At 34.5% G+C, this 18,891-nt stretch overlaps 1 protein-coding gene across 6 annotated transcripts in view; it reads left to right on the top strand.

The window, feature by feature from the left end:
• LOC129246011 (USP6 N-terminal-like protein) overlaps positions 1 to 18,891 on the top strand; it is a 36,866-nt gene that overhangs the window by 2,408 nt on the left and 15,567 nt on the right. For 4 of the 6 annotated variants that reach the window (XM_054884501.1, XM_054884502.1, XM_054884500.1 and 1 more), the window contains exons 2-4: positions 1,625 to 2,306; positions 4,367 to 4,752; positions 8,173 to 8,237. In XM_054884501.1, the coding sequence (XP_054740476.1) occupies positions 1,625 to 2,306; positions 4,367 to 4,752; positions 8,173 to 8,237 (1,133 nt within the window). Of the gene's footprint in view, positions 1 to 1,624; positions 2,307 to 4,366; positions 4,753 to 8,172; positions 8,238 to 16,881; positions 17,426 to 18,891 lie in introns of those variants that run through there. The other 2 variants (XM_054884499.1, XM_054884498.1) reach the window with 1 other exon arrangement.

Below are 18,891 nucleotides of genomic sequence, written 5' to 3'. Positions count from 1 at the left end.
ATACGACAGATGCTGAATTAATTTAAATATAAACAAATGGAGGTTTAATACTTTATTGCTTTGGCTTGCCAAACATTTTTATGTGCTTAAGTACATATGTACGTGTGTAACATATACGGATGTGTGTGAGAATGTGAAGTTGTTGAAGAACATGCCACGGCTGATGTGTATAACACTTAAATTCGCAAATATTCACACACAAGTGGCACACTCATATCCTGTTATATAAAATCTATGTATGGTTATGTGCTAACTCACCGCTCGTTCTGTTGGCATGATTCATCCCGGACGCTTTTCAAATTCACCCATATCCATTTCAGTATAATCTATTCCGCGCACACTAACAAACTTACGTATGTATGTATTGTAAGATTAAAAAGGAAAAAATTGCGCAAATGACCTTTTTGATCGTATTAAAGTTGAGAAACAGACAGCACTCTGCCATTATTTGACATATTCACCAGTTTGATGCCGCCTCCGAACGGCAGATGGTTTTTTATGAGAAGCTTTTTCAAGGCAAAAATACACTCAGGTTTTCCATTGCCTGTCGAGGGGCGATCGCTATTAGAAAAAAAGTTTCATTTGATGTTTCATGCCCACAATAAGCTTCGACATAAAATAATAATTATGCACATACAAAATAGTGATAGTGTGAGAGTGTGTAGGGTGAGTGCAATGACAGCAGAACTGAGTGTGCATTTGACACGAATCTAAAATAAAAATGCATTAATAAATCACAATTAATTCATTCACTCGCTGCTTTAGTGGCAGTTTTTAATTGATATGCAAGTAAACTAAGATAAAAGATAATTAAAAAAAACGCATTTATTTTTATAAACAATTAATTCATTCACTCGTTGCTTTAGTGCCAGTTTTTAATTGATATGCAAGTAAACTAAGATAAAAGATAATTTAAAAAAAAACGCATTTATTTTCATAAACAAAATTTATTTGAACTTAATTCATCAAATTCATAATATAAGTGAGTAGCAAGAAAGTCCCAAAAGCACCGCCTTATCTACCAAATACCGATTTAAGCGTTTGGTACTATCGCCTTCGATGCCTCGTCATCGCTTATGGTTGGCAGCATTTCCCTTTTGTTGTTATATGCTTGTACGAGTATGTTGGCCACCACAAGCATTTCCTGGTAATTTGCCAATGTTTTGCATGACCGCTTGCACCTTGCGCAGTTGCCACTTGAGCCAATTCACGTCAGATTAATGTTTAAGTCGTCTACTTGGTTCCTCTTTCGTACCATTTTGCGCTTTATATTGTTACTATATAATAAGAGCTCTTAAAAATATGAAATGCATATGAGTGTATGTATAAAAAATATGAAACTAAACTCAAAAGCAACAACTTGTGCTTAATTGTGCAAAGTTTTTATTTTCTTGTTTTTTATGTTGCAAATTAATGCAAAACGTGTGTTCCACGGCCGTGTACTTCTTTCATTTCCCATTGACAACTTGCTTCCGTTCGTGCCACATTCCACTCTTTTACAATGAAACCTTTATACGCAAACATGCATACATACATAAATAAATACCTGTTACTTGGCTACATTTACAACTTTTTTACATTATAAAGCACAGTTACTGTAGTTTCTTCTTCTTTGCCCGCATAGATATGGCTTCATGCACGATTCCCGCCTGCCCGACACCCGCGACTCGCAGGAACTGCAGCGGACCAAAATCGAATTGGAGCGCGACAAGAAATGGGTAAAAATGCTTACCAATTGGAATGTGAACATCGAAAAGGTGCGACGACGTGTCTTCAAAGGTATACCAGATCGCATGCGTTGGCCAGCATGGAAAAAGTTGCTGAATGTTGACGAATTGATTGAGGCAAATCGTGATACGTATGCGTCTATGTTAGCATTGGCGCGCAAATACTCCACCGAGGTGCGACAAATCGATTCCGATGTGAATCGGCAATTTCGTGATAATCTCGCCTACCGCCAACGGTATAGCGTCAAACAGTGCTCCCTATTTAATGTGCTAAATGCGTATAGTATATACAATCCCGAATTGGGTTACTGTCAAGGCATGGCTTGTTTGGCCGGTGTGCTATTGCTCTATATGCAAGAGGAGGAGGCATTTTGGGCGCTCAATCAATTGATCATTGATCGTAAGTATGCCATGCATGGCTTATTCATTGAGGGCTTCCCGAAATTGACACGCTTCCTTGAGCATCACGATCGGATATTGTCGAAGATGATGCGTAAATTACATCAGCATTTTATGAAGCATAATGTCGATGCCATTCTGTATTCGATCAAGTGGTTCTTTGTGATTTTTGTGGAGCGGGTGAGTACGAAAACAAAATATGTATAAAAACTTATAGAAAAATTAGGTGAATAATTATAATATTTTATATTTGGCATTTGTTGTAATATAATGTTGTTGTATTCAAATAATTGGCGCGGCCGCCGTAGCCGAATGGGTTGGTGCGTGATTACCATTCGGAATTCACAGAGAGGTCGTTGGTTCGAATCTCGATGAAAGAAAAACTAATAATAAAAAAAAAAAAAAACATTTTTCTAATAGCGGTCGCCCCTCGGCAGGCAATGGCAAACCTCCGAGTGTATTTCTGCCATGAAAAAGCTCCTTGAAACTGTAGGTCCCTCCCTTTGTGGAACAACATCAAGACGCACACCACAAATAGGAGGAGGAGCTCGGCCAAACACCTAACAGAAGTGTACGCGCCAATAATTATTTTTTTTTATTTTATATTCAACTAATTGCGGATTTATTTTTCGCACGTTCCATATCCATCCGCTTTAATTTGCTCGTTTTAGTGCCCAATTATTTCACTTTCTAGGGCAATAAGAATCAATTATAAGATGTTGCAACTCCGACCAGTTAATACTTGCTTGTGGCACAGTCAATTAGGATATGTATGCATACTAAAATGTAACGTTCCCATAACAGTCCGTTCTATGTTTCACGGTTGGTTGGTTGGTTCGTTAAAGTGGTGATTCATCCAGAAGCGCTTCCGCACCATTTTGTTTTCACATCCCCGTTACGAGCTTGTTTAACGGTTATTTACAGCATGACTATATCCAGTCTAGTAAGTTTAAGAACCTTATTAGGTTGTTGACTTCTAAGCCAGATAGTTCTTCGAGGCTTTCGAAGAGTGGTTTGTCCAGGGTTAACATTCTCTCCTCCCATAAGACAGGACATTCACAGAGGAAATGGAAAATCGTTTCCTTTTTCTCATGTTGTTTACAACTGTGGCTTTGTGTGTTGTGAGGGATGCCCATTTTGACTGCTTGTTCTCCCACAGACCAAAAGCCGGTTATGACTGCCGCTAGTCTACAGACGTCCCGTCGTTTCATGTTTATCAATGTCGACGATTGCTTGAGTTTGTAGGTGGGCCATAACGTTCTGCTAATTTTACATTTCGTCTGGTCTCTCCATCTACAATCTGCGATTCGAAAGTATTTTAGGGAAATTGCATTCTTGACTGCACCTAATGGTGTGAATACCGGTACTGCAAGAACGTTATTCATAGCAGATCCCTGGCAGAGCCAGTTCATCTACTTTTTCGTTACCTTCAGTGTCCCGATGAGCCGGGACCCAGATTAAGGTAACTTTATGGTTTTCACTCAAGGTGGTAAGGCTAATCCTACTTTGTCCCACCAGTTTAGAGGTTGTTGTAGCCGAATCCATTGCCTGGATTGCAGCTTGGCTATCCGAAAGAATAGCGATATTGTTCTTAACAGAGTAATCTGCGAATAGTAACCTACAAGCTTCCCCAATTGCCAGTACTTCCGACTGGAAGACACTGCAGTAATTAGGAAAACGTACAGATTTTTCAATTTTAAATCTGTGGTACGTTTCTCGGTACGAACCAGACTTATATCTAGTTAAGATTGTCACTCCATACATAATATTACAACAACAACAGCAACCGAAGCGTTAGAAATACTAGAGGAATCGATTCAAGCATGTACCCTTTTGTCGGCTCGTTTCCAACTTATACTTACTCTGATTCCCTTCTATTTCTAACCACTTCGTTTCCCTTATTCCCTCAAAATTTTTGTTTTATAACAGTAATTTTTTTACTATAAGTATAAAGCATTACAAAGCGCTATATTTGCAACAAAAATCGTCAATAAAAAATTACATAATTTATATTGCGCACATTGTGAAAACATTTGGCTTCCATCCATCTTTGGTAGTCTGTCACCAAATGCGTTTAATGCTGCTTTGATTATGAGCTTACCACCTCACTTTCTTTTTCATTGTTTAACTCGTATTTATGCATACACCAAACCGCTTAAAATGTCAATGTTCACAGTTTCACCTTTTTCATAATTTTTGTTTTATTTTCTTCTCTCCCCACTGTCGTCTTCTCTTTCTAGATACCATTTAGTTTAGCTTTACGCGTGTGGGACATTTATCTGCTGGAGGGTGAGCGTGTCGTCAGCGCCATGGCCGTCACCATACTCTATTTGCACAAGCACGATTTGTTGCGTCTCAACGATATGGACTCAATTATTGAATATTTGCAAGTGAAATTGCATAAGAATTTCGGCTACAACGATGACTACGTAATCGAGGCACTCGAACGTATGTTGAAGAAGTTAAAGGAATTGAAATTGGATATAGCTCCACCCCCCAAGGCGAACGAATTTCCCGCCCGACCGTTGGGACAATTCTTAGAAGCTGATATTGAGAAGAAGATTGGTCGGCGACGTTCCGAATATACCGATACGGAGAAACAAGTTATAACTGATGTGATATTAAGGTAAGTGGAATCATGTTTTTGTTTTTAATACTTTTATATCAATAACACCACTATTGTATGTTTACTGGAACGACTCGGACTTATATCCGGCTAAGGACTGTAACTTCAATAGCATTTTATGCCACCTCTAGCCGGCGTTTGATATCGGAGATACAAAATTCCGATGACATGTTTTTGGTGAACGCCGCTGGTTTGGCAGCCCTTGGCCGGGTAAACAATTGTTTTAGTAGCATTAATAAGCTTTGCTTGAGTCGTTAAGACCATAAAGTGATGCTAGGTATGTCAGATATCCCAGCAGAAGCCCATTAACTGGAATAAAACATGCCTCCCTTTGCAAATTATGCTTTCAAGTTATAGAAGAGTTTGTAGAAGAGCTGAATAATGTAGAACCGCTCAAATAGACACCACATGGACACATTGAGCCTATATTGTCGGTATAACCCCTGTTCTGTATGCAGGTTCTCTCCGTTTTTTGTTTTGGATTTTCTAGTAAGATTGAAACGAATATGTGTATTCATTTCGAGCTGTGTGTTAGATTAGATTGTCTACAATGGGATACATCCAGGCTCATAGCCAATTGGAAAGCCGTGCTTCCAACATAAAACTAATGTGATTTGTTCAGAAGCCCACCGAGCTGAGAAAAATGAGCCACTCATTGGAAAATTGTATACTTAAAATGGTAAATCTGCGTCCGAATAGAGCAGGACAGTAGCACAGCAGGTCAAAATCGTCTCTTTCTCTTCTTCATCTAGACATATTTCACAGAAGCCCGTCCTCTATTCGTGTCTGTCTATTAGACACTGCCCCATTATAACGGAAATCAGTGTGCTAAGATTATCTTAGCAGAGATTCTATGCGTTTAGCATTGAGAGCCCGTCACAATCGTCGGGCGGTTCTGCAGGTGTGTTCATTACGCCAGTTTTCGTTCGCTGTTCGCTTACAATTATCTCAAAAATAAGTAGCTCACATGTCTGTAAGGGTATGCCTATGCCATTGTCTGCGTAGCTGTCATTCAGTTTGGTGCCAAGCTTGGCAATGGCCAGGAACCCACGTCGAGCTTTGTGAGGGATTTTATCGCCGGCTGGCTATCAGTGAAAACGTAGATATTATTGCCAACAGTTCAGCCTGAAAAGAAATGCAGAAGTCGGGGTGCCGTAAGTTGAAGAAGATCCCCAGATTTTCGGAATATACAGCTTCGCCCACCTTACCCTCGAGCTTTGATTCATCTGTGTACACATGGATGGACCCGCACTGCCTTACATCGTCTCCCTCCCACTCTTCCCTTGAGGGTGCGACTGTGTGACTGTATAGTTCACCAGTCCGGCAAGCTCTAAATTATCGGATCTTACCGTGGTCGTAACCCATATTTGACCATTAAGTGTTCTATCTTATCGCTGCATCTCTAGCGATGTATAAGTATTTTGGCTGCAGGTCTACTAGAAGGAGGTTTAGTGTCTACTAGAAGAAGTTTTGGTGTCGCATATAAAGCTTTTGATGTTATAGTTGAAATTACACCGGTTATGAGAGCAGATGATAGTCTTTGAACCTTGTCAGCCCCATTAGTGCTCGAGCGCAAAAAACCGAAAACAAAATGTGAATCGGTATAACGAGGAGTATTTAATTGTGCATTACTAGTATTTATCATGTGGCCACAAATGAATTCTTCATATTCCTTCGGTTATATGATGTTTTTCTCATGGATTACCTGCTTACCAGCATACATATAAGTATTTATAATTAGCTTTTTTTCTAATTAATTTAACACATTTTTTTTTTTTTTATTTCTTCCATAAAATATTACACCTGTCGTTAGACAATAAGTAATTTGATTTACAAAACGATGGAATGAGAGTGATATTGAAGGGCCAATGCCCCCAAGCTCAATTAGAAGAAATATATACATATTATTTAAAAACAAGTGGTTAACAATGACATATACGATTAGTTGACAATTGATTACATGGATTTTGCAAGATCTGTTGGTGTTTGACGGTTAAGCCGATTTTGGGTAGATTTTTCTTTATTTGGTAGTCTTCTCATCATAGGATTTGTGTGCGTTAATAATCTATTTATGTGTCTTCTGCTAGCGCTTTGTATTGTTTCATCAATAGTATCGATGTCAAGGTCGCGATGGATATCTGCGTTAGGTATGTACCAAGGTGCATTAGTTAAGGGGTAACACCACTGTACACGCGTAAAAAAAACACGATTTTTAAAGAATTTTTTTGTATGATTCGGGAAGTTATTACTTATATACTAAAATACAAAACTACAAAGTTTGATCGAAAAATTTTACAAAATGGCGGCATTGGAGACATTTTTGTAATGTGGTTTCTCTTGAAGGAACTCCGCGGCACGCAGCACAGAGGGTGCAAATTTTAATCTGGAACAAAGAAACATTTTTTTCTTAATCTAGATAAGAATAGCTAGAGAAACACGTAGGGGATTTAAAAAATATTTATTTTTGTGGAATTAGCAAGCATTTGAAGGAAAAAACTCTATTTTGGACTAAAAAAACGGCACTTAAATAATTATAACAATCGTTTAAATTAATCTATCGAAAATCCCCTACGCTCTTCTCTTAAGAAGGTTATTATACAGACTTAGTGAAAAGCCTGATTAAAAATATTTAAAATTGTTTGAGTTATGCTGCGTGCCAATTTCAGAAAACGTGTTTTGAGAAAAACGCGTTTAAAGTTTGGAAATTTGGAGAAGTCGTTAGGTAGCAGTCACTAACGCTTGGTTAAAAGCTTAAAATATTTATGAAATAGACTTCGGTAACGTATAAAACTTTTTGTTCTGTATTTTAAAAGGTTCAAAGAATTTTTTAAGCTTATAAAAAAAAATCAATTTTTTGAAATTTCTACAGTGGTGTTACCCCTTAAGGTCCTAAGTATTTTAGACTGGACTCGTTGAAGTATACTTAGATTACTTTTTGCAGCAGTGCCCCAAATCTCAATTCCATATTTCCAGATTGGAGCAATTATCGTTCGATAAATAAGTACTTTATTTTGCAATGATAGATTGGACTGAGGTCCAAGTAGCCAGTACAATTTCTTAAAACGATTTTTAACTTCATTTCGCTTTTTCTTTATATGCTCCTGCCAGTTTAATTTCGAGTCGATCGTAATACCCAGGTATTTCGCTTTGGTGTCAATATTCACGTCAGTATTACCAACGCTAACAGGTTCAATGGTTGTCCTTCGGTTTGTGTAGTTTACTTGTATTGTTTTGTCAGCGTTAATTTCGATGTTCCATTTTTTGAACCAGTTTAATGTCACATTTAATTCGTTTTGTAAATTTTGTTTTGCGACTTTTGTATCTTTATGAGATACCATGAGGACTGTGTCATCCGCAAATTAACACATTTGATTTTGTAAGATGATAAATATCCATATAACTCCTTTTGCCCTTTTTCAGATCTGAGCAAAATGCAGTAGAAGTACAATCAACAATGTCGTATGAGACATCTGAATGCGCTACGGGTAAGTTTCATGCCATAATTTTCATTTTTCCATCTGCTATATGCATTCCACTATCTCTTCAATTTAGTATCACTATTACTCACTCAACTACTTAACTCAACTTCTAACTTTATTCCCTTGCTCTTTGTAATTTATAATTAACAAGCATACTTACATTGTGCATACATACATACACACCTACATAATAATAGTGCTTTGGTCGAAATAATGAAAATGGAGTTTTAAAATGTGTAACGGTGGAACCGAAAAATTTTCTTTATTCAAGATTACTCCGCTTTTGATGAAGATGTCTAGTTAGAAAAGAAATTATTCTTTATAGTAATTTTTATTTTACAACAATTTCAAGGCGCATTCATTAAAGGTGGTGGCACTAGACCAACAACAATGTTCTGTACGTTTGATTGTCAAAGCAAAGTATTGGCAAAGTAGAAATCAAATAATGAATTCGCCTTGTTTCATTCTGAGCTGACAGCCACATGAACACGGCGAAAGAAGAAGAAAAAAAAACAAATCAGCCGATTTACCAACACCATCTTTAATAGATATGCCTTGCAAGAATTTCATATTAATTTTCTGTTAAAGTGTTTGAATTTTTATTTTGATTATACAATTCTATAGTTGGCCGTACGGTTTTAGAACTTCATTTCAAATATTCCTCATGAATTACTAACAGTAAATTTTAATATCTTGGCTTAATAAATCGCTTTTCACTGTGTGGTGCAGGCTTGTTTTTAAGAAGCTTACTTTATTACTAAAATGCTGCATATTTATACAATTTTAAATTTTTTTTATATATCTATAAATAAGTCATACAATACATATCTAAAAAAATATAATTATATATGTATATATTTATAAATAAATATTTATAAAAAATATATATATATATAAAATATATATATATATATTTTAAAGTAGTATGCATGTATTTGTTTTCAATAATAGAGGCTTAAATATTTTGTTTTTAGATCAATTGGCAGATTTTTAATTTTTTTTTTTTAATTCGATATAGTAAATTTCGGTACTTTGAATTTAATACATATATGTAAACTATATATTTTATTATTTTTATGTTTATTTATTTATAATTTTTATAGTATGTGTTATTATTTATTATTTAGCTTAACAATTTTTTTTACGAAGCAAGAAAATAAGTGTGTGCCATTAAACTTTGTAGTGCGTTTACACTATTTATATTTTCAAATTTTTTATTTGAAAAGTCTGGCCAAGAAGCACCGAGGGATTTGGTCACTCCAAAAAACTCAGGCTACATAGCCCATTGTATGTAAAGCTTTCGAAAGTGAAAGGGTAGATAGGCAAGGAAGAAAGGAGAGAAGTACCAGGGGGAAAAAGAAGGGAAAGAATACATAAGAAATAGAGGTAGTTAGACCTATGAGAATTTTCCGGATTCTTTGGTAAATTTGAAACTATCCTCCAGTTTGAGATAACGAATTTTACTCGTTCTCATGACATCGGAACCCAAAACTCACAGCCTTGCTGTAGCACAGTGAAGATGCTTTGTGCTATCAGCCTTCTCTAAGCAAGACAGGCAAATCGGTCCTCAATGATTCCAATGGTGGTCATATGTTGACCCCATAGATTATGTCCTGTAATAATACCGACCATTAACCGAACGTATTTTCTTCCAAGTTTTAGAAGACAGTCCGACAGTTTTCTGTTCGGGCTTGTCAAAAAATACTTTGCAGTTCTGTAGCGTTCTAGACCGGACCATCGCTCTTTATTGAAATTGTATACGTAATCGCTGATCCGCTTCATGATTCCTACAGAACTAATTCCGATTATTGGTCCTTGTCCCCGTGGGGGAAACCCTGATCCACAGTTGTCCAATTCATCGGCAATTTCATTCCCTTGAACACCGCACTGTCCTGGAACCCATATAAGTACAAGCTTATTCTGTCTAGCAACAGAATTAAGCTTCTTCTTATATTCTTGAACAATCTTTTAGATTTGCTTTGCTTTCTTCGGAGCCTTTAGTGCAGCCTGGCTGTCGTTAAAGACTCCAATCTGCTTTCCGCTCCATCTCCTCTCAATTATCCAATCTGCTTTCCGCTCCATCTCCTCTCAATTATCCAATCTGCTACTTTCTGAATGCCAAAGATTTCCGTTTGGAAAACATTTACATTTTTTTGTCTATAATTCTCATCCACATTTTCACAGAATCTCTAGTAGTCAATTAAATCTAATAGTAATCGAATAGAGAATGAATGTATTCGTAGGTGAAACGCCTTTTATGTATCATATAACGTCAGTCACTTTCACACTTTTTTCTTGATTTGAAGCATGACTTATAAAAAGTTAAATGAAAAATCTTTTCAGGGCCAAAAGAGCGCCGCTTTCTTCTAAGTTTTACTAAATCTACTAAGTTGTCTTTTCAGATTCGAAATCCAGAGATTTCTACGTTTGGTAGTTCTTTATTTTTAATTTTATAAAAAATACAATCATATATATTTTATCAAAGAAAAACTGCAAAATATACCGACTCTCTCTCTTCTCTTTGTTGACTTCCATTGTTAACATCCTGTAACTAGCAACTGAATGGAACAAACAAAACAACAGCAAAATAATTTTTTTTCTGTGAAATGTCACCTTGACAACAGTCATCTACTGAGAAAATAATGTATTTATTTTTCTCCAAACTAATATTATACCCATATAAGTCGTGTTGACTCTGATCATCGCCGCATCGACATTGCTGGGTCTTCTTCAATATTAGCTGCTACGGCAGCTATGTTTCCTTCACTTTGCTCCAATCTCTCTTTGTTTGATGGCTAAAGATTCAAAATGGTATACTCAGGTGTGACAAATTATCTCCGCCCTGAAGCCTTAATAGCGACCGATCGCACTAGGAAATTCACGTTGCGTATTTACAACTGTGCCGGAAATTCGCTAGTAATTTTTACACGTCCTTCAGGCATAAAACGATGCATGCTAAAATGTTAAATTTTATTGGATATTTTGACAGTTAGATGGCATTGATAATTTTGGCAGCTGCTGAAAAACAACAGTTGTAAAAACTATCATTGCTATCTGGTAACCCTTCATATGTTTGTGCATGAATTTAATAAACAGTTGATAACAATGAATTTCGCATGAAAGACATAAATATTTAAGAAAAATTATATTATATATTATTTTATTCTGTTTTATTTACTGCACTCTGTGCGTTTGCCAATTACTGCTTGTATGACATACTTAACAGTGTTTATTTTAATTTTTTATTATATTTCCATTGAATGATGATAGCAAATATATATACTATATACGTGCAAATAAATGGTGGGGCCAATTTGATTATCGCATTGTTTGTGGGTACTTCAGAAGCTGAAAATTTCATTCCACTTGTAAAATTATTAGTTTTTTCCGAGATTACATAAAATGCTTTCTTCAGTTATTGCATCATTGCGCCTCTAGTCTCTGCTTCAATTGAAATCATGTACAGTGCATTATTTAGGATTATTTGTTTATATTTTAAGTAATAATGGGTTCAGTTTACAAAAAAAACTAACTTTATTTTAATGCACTCACAATTACTATTTCATTTCCTCTCTTTCTTCGTGTGCTTTTTTTGTATCTTGGATTTTCTCTCATAATTGATTGCTTTTTTGTTATCATAGTTTAATTGCGCTATTTTTGTTATTACTCCTATCGACGGCGTGTGTTATTTATATTTTTTAAGAAAATAAAATGACGTCATGCCACTGTTAGTCCATAATTATGTTTGGCTGCTGATTCATAACTCTTATTGTCGCACAAGTATTTCTGATTTAATTTTTCAGTTTCATTCAAGTGCGATACGATTTATAGAATAGTAATTCATTACTTGCTTAAATGGCAACTTGTAAATTGGTTTTTTGTTGTAGATCTCCATGTAATAAACCGCAAAAGTCTCTTGGACTTATGGTTTGAAGGGCAACTGGTAAAAATAGTTAACAGCTGTTAAAAGTTAAAGGGTTGAGAAAATGTAGAAAGTTGTGCGTGAAAGTTAGAGAAACAGCTGTTGAGTTGGCGTAATTGTAGAGTTTTGTTAGACTTTTTTTAGAATGAGCGTGAATTTCACAGAAGCAGGTGTTGAGTCGTCGTAATTGTAGAGTTTTGTTAGAATCTTTTCGTTTATAAACCACTTTTTTCTATATATTCTCGCTTTCATTCCTTTGTTTACATTAGCCTAACCTAACTTAATTTTTGTTTGCAAAAGCTGAGGTTTTTAGACATTCTCTCTCATCTCCAATTACGTTACGGCACAGTTAAGCTCATTTTCCGCATCAATCTGCGTAATTTTGTATTTTATCATTCCTAGGCATTCACAAACATTTTTTACCAAGCCCGTTAAATGCTCCGTTAATTAACGAACTCTGTGTGTATAATACGGTTGGTATGTTTTTAAATATTATAACCATCATCGCCATGATAAGAGTATGTAGTACTAAAGGGTTTTCCAATAAGAGGTTTTATTTTGATATTCAAAGAAAAATGTTATTTTTTAATATAAACGATCGGATGTTCATTTCATTATAAAGAGGAAGGTATGCCGTTAATAGTGGAAAATAACATCAGGACAATATACTTTTCATGAAATTTTCCATAACCGAATTACAAAGTGGCTGCCTTATGTCCTCGATAGCCTCACGAATTCCATCTTTGAGGTCTTGAATCGATCTTGGGCTGTCGGCGTAGACCTTCTCTTTCACCTGGCTGCAAAGAAAAAAGTCACAAGTGTTAGTACACAAGGTCTCGGTGGCCAATTGTGATCACTTCTTCGAGAGATAACACGGTCCGGAAACTTTTACCGTAAAAGATCAATGGTTTCGTTGCTTGTGTGGCACGTAGCGCGGTCTCTTGAAAAATAAACGTTGTCCAGATCAACACCATCCAATTCCGGCAATAAAAAATCGTTAATCATCTCTCGATAGCGCAATCCTATTCAAAATAACACCTGTTATTGGAAAACCCTTTACTTATTTTTTCATAGAATTTCGAATTGCACTGCCCATTGGAAAGTCGTTTTTTTTGGCAGGAGGGGATAAAGTTTTATATCATATTAAAGATACTAATTATTTCAATTTCATGAAGAAAATACCTGCTGTTGCAAATGTTATGATTTAAAAACTGAAACATTCCTAATTCGCCGAATGTTGTATCCGAATAGAGTTAAATAAATTGTTGATAACTTAATACAGCTACCGACGTTCTCAAATTCATCGAATTGAGCTTTGAATACGTGCTGTTTTGTAAACTCTAATAGATATTTTTAAAATATAGTTTAAAAAAGGTAACTAATCCAATTTTTTCACAAAGCATTAAACTTTATGCTGTGTTTGCATATAGCAAACTATTCAATTTTTTTGTGAGGTGGTGCAAAAGTTTATTCTCAATTGTTTTTTTGTTGGCATGGTTAAGAATAGCGTTATAGCGAATAGGTTAATTTCTTTAAAAATTTAGCAAGACATCATTAGAATCTGAAAACGTTATACTGTGTTTACATATAGCAACTATTTATTTTTTGTTTTGCCTATAGCTCGTGAGCCCTGTGCGGAAGTTTAAGTTTGGTTTTTTTGTTTTTTTTGTTGATATGGTTGAGAATAGTGGATTACTGTTCATTTTCCTAAAATTTACCTAAACATCATTTGGTTCTGATATTTTCATTCCAATCTAGATTGATAAATGATAAATAAACTGTTACAAATTAGTACCACATTTGCAATATTTTTTTTGTTTTTTTCAAATATGGGTGCTCCCCAATACTTACATTTTAAAAGGAAAGTAAAAGAAAAAAAGTAGCTCAGTAGAAATTCTTATAAATTGTATTTAAATATATTCATATTTATTGTAATTGATTTGAATGTAATGAATTTTAACTTCAACAACTTATATATTAAGAAATAATTTTGTTTGCTTACCACGAATAGTTTCATACCTGTTGATATATATTATTATACATAAATAAAAATATCTTAACTAATATTTATTATTATTAGAAAAATATAGAAAAAGGCTTCTGCAAATATATTTCGCTTCTACTAATCCTTAAACTATTTTGAATATTAACCAAGTAATGATACTGTTACATCTAATTAGTCATTATATCAAAGTGGGTTTTTTAAACAAAAAAATCGTGTTTTATTTGATCCTTAGTGCTTTTTTGAACACAATTCGAACATTTCATTAAGCTTATTAAACGCATCTCGAAAAAATTATCGATGTGTGAAATAAAAGTAGCGAGTATCGGAAAAATTCGTATAAGGCCCCTATGCAGATCTACATATAAAAAAACGCTTAAGGAATGCTCAAGAAAAATGTTCTCAAATTTATCCAGTACACAGTTTTTAAAAAAACATTTATTACTAATATTTTCTCTTGGTTTTTTTGTTTTTGTTTTTATTTTTCAACAGAAATCCGAACATTTTTCTTCATCATTTCTTTGAGAAATCTCTCCTTGGCTTTAAAATGCCAAAAAAAACAATTCTTTTACAGTTTGTATGTAAATACAGTAAATTCTGTTTACATGCGGTAGATACGTTCCGCAAGAAACAGCATTTAAAAAAAAAAAACAGCATAAAAAAAGCTACCAGTTCTATAGTAAAACTATAGATACGTTTCAAAAGTGCTAAGAACCGCATAAATCTGAAATAATGTAATAAAATCGCATAAAAAAAGGGTACTAGTCCCATATTATAACTATAGATACGTTCCATAGACCGCATGAAACTGAAATAATTAAATAAAATCGCATAAACAAAAAATTGTATTTTTGAAAATTATATCTTTATGTAAGAAACGTCAGAATCGAAAAATAAATTTACATCGTCAGAAATAGAATCAGACAATACCCGCATGTTGCGCATTCGTTAAGGATTTGGCGTAAAATCACTTCCGTCACTTGAGGAAATGTACACGTCTGATCTGGATGGTGATGCAGGCGGTTCCATGATATAATCTGTGATGAGTTTTTGCTTAGCTGGTTTAGAATCTTGTTTATATGTACAATTCCCGATAGGTCGACATGCATTTTAAAAAAAACCGCACTATTTCAAAACCGCATAAAAACAGAATCTACTGTATATTCTTTAAATCATTCTTTTATTTTTTGTTTCAATTTAATAGCAAAATCTGTTAAAATATTAAGATTATGCACTTTCTTTATATTACATAAACATACAGTTCAGAAAAATCCCCCATTTCTTTGTTAGTCTATGTGGAAGTCAAAATACAGAAGTCGTGACTATGTCGTCGGCAGCCAAAAGTAACACATGGGCTGAAAAGTTCCGGCCAAGTGACGGACTAACAAAGAAAACACTTCTATGATAATACTTGTTATCTATAACGGCTTCTATAATAATACTTGTTATCTATAAAAATTTCACCATTCACTTTGTTAACCAATCAAAAATTGGCGCTGAATATGAAATTCACCAACCGGTGTATCCAAGGTTGATAGAATACCAGGTTTGGCCAATCTGCCATGGTGAAAAACAAAATTGTGTGAGCAACTTTGTGTGACCAACAAGTTTTTCTCTCTCATTTCACAAGTATTCACACACTCGTCCCATCAATCGTTACGGAAATGAAGTATCAAGTGAGTGAAGGAAAGGTTGTGCTGATTCTTTTTTCGTATATTACCAACACAATTTCAGTTTTTTGTGAACAAACCGCTGTCGGGTCAAAATTACGTCAGCCAATCAGCTGATTCCTTCAAGATCACTGAGAGCCGGTTAACGGTCCATGGTTGATCTGCGAATTTCATTGTTGTAAGTTGAACTGTTTGAACGATAAATGAATACGTGTATAAGGCCTATTTACAAGGCGGATTCATATAAGGTGAAGTTACTAGAGCAGCTGATTTCTTTTTTTTTTTTTTTTTTTCTTACAATTTCGTGGCTAGAATTTCAAAATGATCCGTATTTTTGTTGTTGCTCTGTTGGTTTCATTCTGATTGAAATATTGGCATTCAACTCACGAAATTGTAAAAGCAAAATGATCTTTTTGCTCTAGTCACTTCACCTTGTACGAATTCGCCTCGTACGTTATTATGCCTCTATTTGTGCACAAAAATAAATATACAAGAAATGAAACACGATTTTTATCTCGAAACTAAATACATATACTAACCGTTACTTGTACAGTTATATTGTAACATACATACCGCCTACAAACTATGGAATACTGGTGCTACTTGAATGGATCCATTACTACAGCTTATCACTTACATATGTATGTATATGTACTTAATCTCCTTTTGTCAACTTCTACAGCTTCACTTGAACTTCAAATTCATAACTTCATACTTTTTCTCATCTGTCATATTCTCTTGTATTTCTGTGTAATCGCATTTAACCGCAATATATAAATTTTTTATTTTCCATTTTTTTTAATCTGTGTCTTTTAACCCATTTCAACAAGATTCGTTGCAAACTGTTTTCAACATATAATAAGACAACCAGTTTATTACATATTATTTATTATACATATTACACATATTATTATTATTGTTATTATTAGTGAATGATTATTATTATGATGATTACTTTACTTTCTCTCTTTCTCTGTTTCTCCATCCAACCAATAAAAAAAATTACACACACACATACACACAACTTTTCCACCGTCTTCGCCCCAATTCTTTTAGGTGATGCATATTCAATGAAAACGTATCGAAGTATCACTAGTTTAGCCACCTCACCGGCTGTTAGCAGTTATTCACTCTATAGTAATGGATTTGTTGTCACCACCAACAATAAATTGTACAATGACATTGACAACAACGCATACAATAACGGTCACAACCACAACTACAGCCACAGTCACATGCAAAATCATAGGCACAGTAATAGCTATAGTTACAGCCATACAACGTTACAGTTACAAAATCATACTGACGCTGAAGTTGACTACCCGAACGTTGATGATTTACCGCCAGACTTTAACGAAAATGCTGACATTGACGATGATGAGCTCAGCGTACAGAATACTCGGCTATGAAAAACAAAAAAAAAAAAAATAAAAATTTAGTAATTCCATATTTACCAGCATACTACTTACGTATTTAAGCCTACTCGTAATAATAAATAAATATAATAGTTCTTACAATATGCCAATTTAACTAGCATTAAGCTTAAATGTAAAATCGCAATGTTATATTCTTGCATTTATGTATTAAAAAATTTAATAGCGTATACAATTTTTTTTTAATGCTTAAACATTTTTTTTTTACTTATATATGCATTTATACGTACTGCTTGCTGTTTAGTAAAATTCTTTAAAAAAATTGTACTCGTAGCATTGAATTGTACATAGTTTTTTTTATAATACAAAATTTTAGTTACACAGTTTGTTTGTAACTTGCTTTTGTTTGCTAAGATAATTGAAAAAAGTTGTGAATGAATTTGGCTTAAGTTAATTTTAAAATTTAAATCGGATTTATAAGAATTTGTAAACTTTCGAATCTCCTAAACGATATTTAACCTTCTTAAACCATTTTCCTCAAGCCGTCTTAACCGTTAGAGTGCTAAGCGGCGCAAAACTGACTTTAGAGTTTGTGTCGAAAAATGCTAAGCGGCGCAAAACTGCTGCGCTCTTTAGTGTGCTTTTGATGCTCCGTGAGAGTAATAAGTTAAGAGTAAATATTAAGTTTTTGTGATTTGTTTTGTGCTCTACTTTTCCCTTATCCGTTTGTTTACAATTTGTTATTATTTTGTTTTGTGCTCTACTTTTTTAGTCGTCAAGTACCATTCAAAGAGTGAGTGTCTTCTTATAATTTTTAAAATAAGTTTTTACAGTTATTTTAAATTATTTATCAATAAATAACCATGTCACGTGCTTCTAATTCGAATGATGATTCGATCTCAATTGATTGTATGGAGATTGAAACAACGGACAGTAATTCATATTTGTCTGAACTAGAGTGTTTTATTTGAAATAATTATTTTTTCCTTTAAAATCATCAAAACAGGCATAGCACTTTTCGCACACATTTACAAAAATTGCTTAGCACTCAAACGGTTAATGCTTACTGTGAACATTCCTGTAGCTCCCCACAGCATTTAGCTATTTTTTTAAACGACATTTTTTCATTGAAAACGTACTCGAGTTTTGTGATTTAATTATTTAAATATATGTATTACGAGGGTCGACTGAAAAGTAAAAAACAATCGCCGACAATGTTGTAGCCCCATAAACCATCACCATACAATTTTTAGGAATGTTGTACTGTTACTAGCTGAAGCGACAGTCCTTATATACATATATCATATATAATTGGCGCGTACACCCTTTTTGGGTTTTTGACCAAGCCCCTCCTCCTATTTGTGGCGTGCAGCTTGATGTTTTTTCCTTCGCCGGATATATTTATATATATAAATCTGGATCGTTTCAATAATGTGACAGAGTAATGACAATCGGTTCGTCAGGGGGGACCATCGCTATCCATGGCCTTCTGTGGTCGCCACTCGCCCTGATAATTCCTTTACTTCGAGTGTACCTTATTCTCTAGTTGCTTTGTTGGATGAAATAATCAAAATGGTTATATCTGAAGCCAAGATTCGCCATTTCCAAATACTCATCGATATATGTATTTTCCATCCGTTATCAGGTCTAGGCACCCCAGTAATCTTTGAATGTATGGACTTTATTCGCTATT

Source organism: Anastrepha obliqua, chromosome 4 (genome assembly GCF_027943255.1).
Source record: "Anastrepha obliqua isolate idAnaObli1 chromosome 4, idAnaObli1_1.0, whole genome shotgun sequence".
Lineage (NCBI taxonomy): Eukaryota > Metazoa > Arthropoda > Insecta > Diptera > Tephritidae > Anastrepha > Anastrepha obliqua.
The sequence above is the reverse complement of the archived record's forward strand: the minus strand, read 5'-3'. Positions and strand labels throughout refer to the sequence as shown.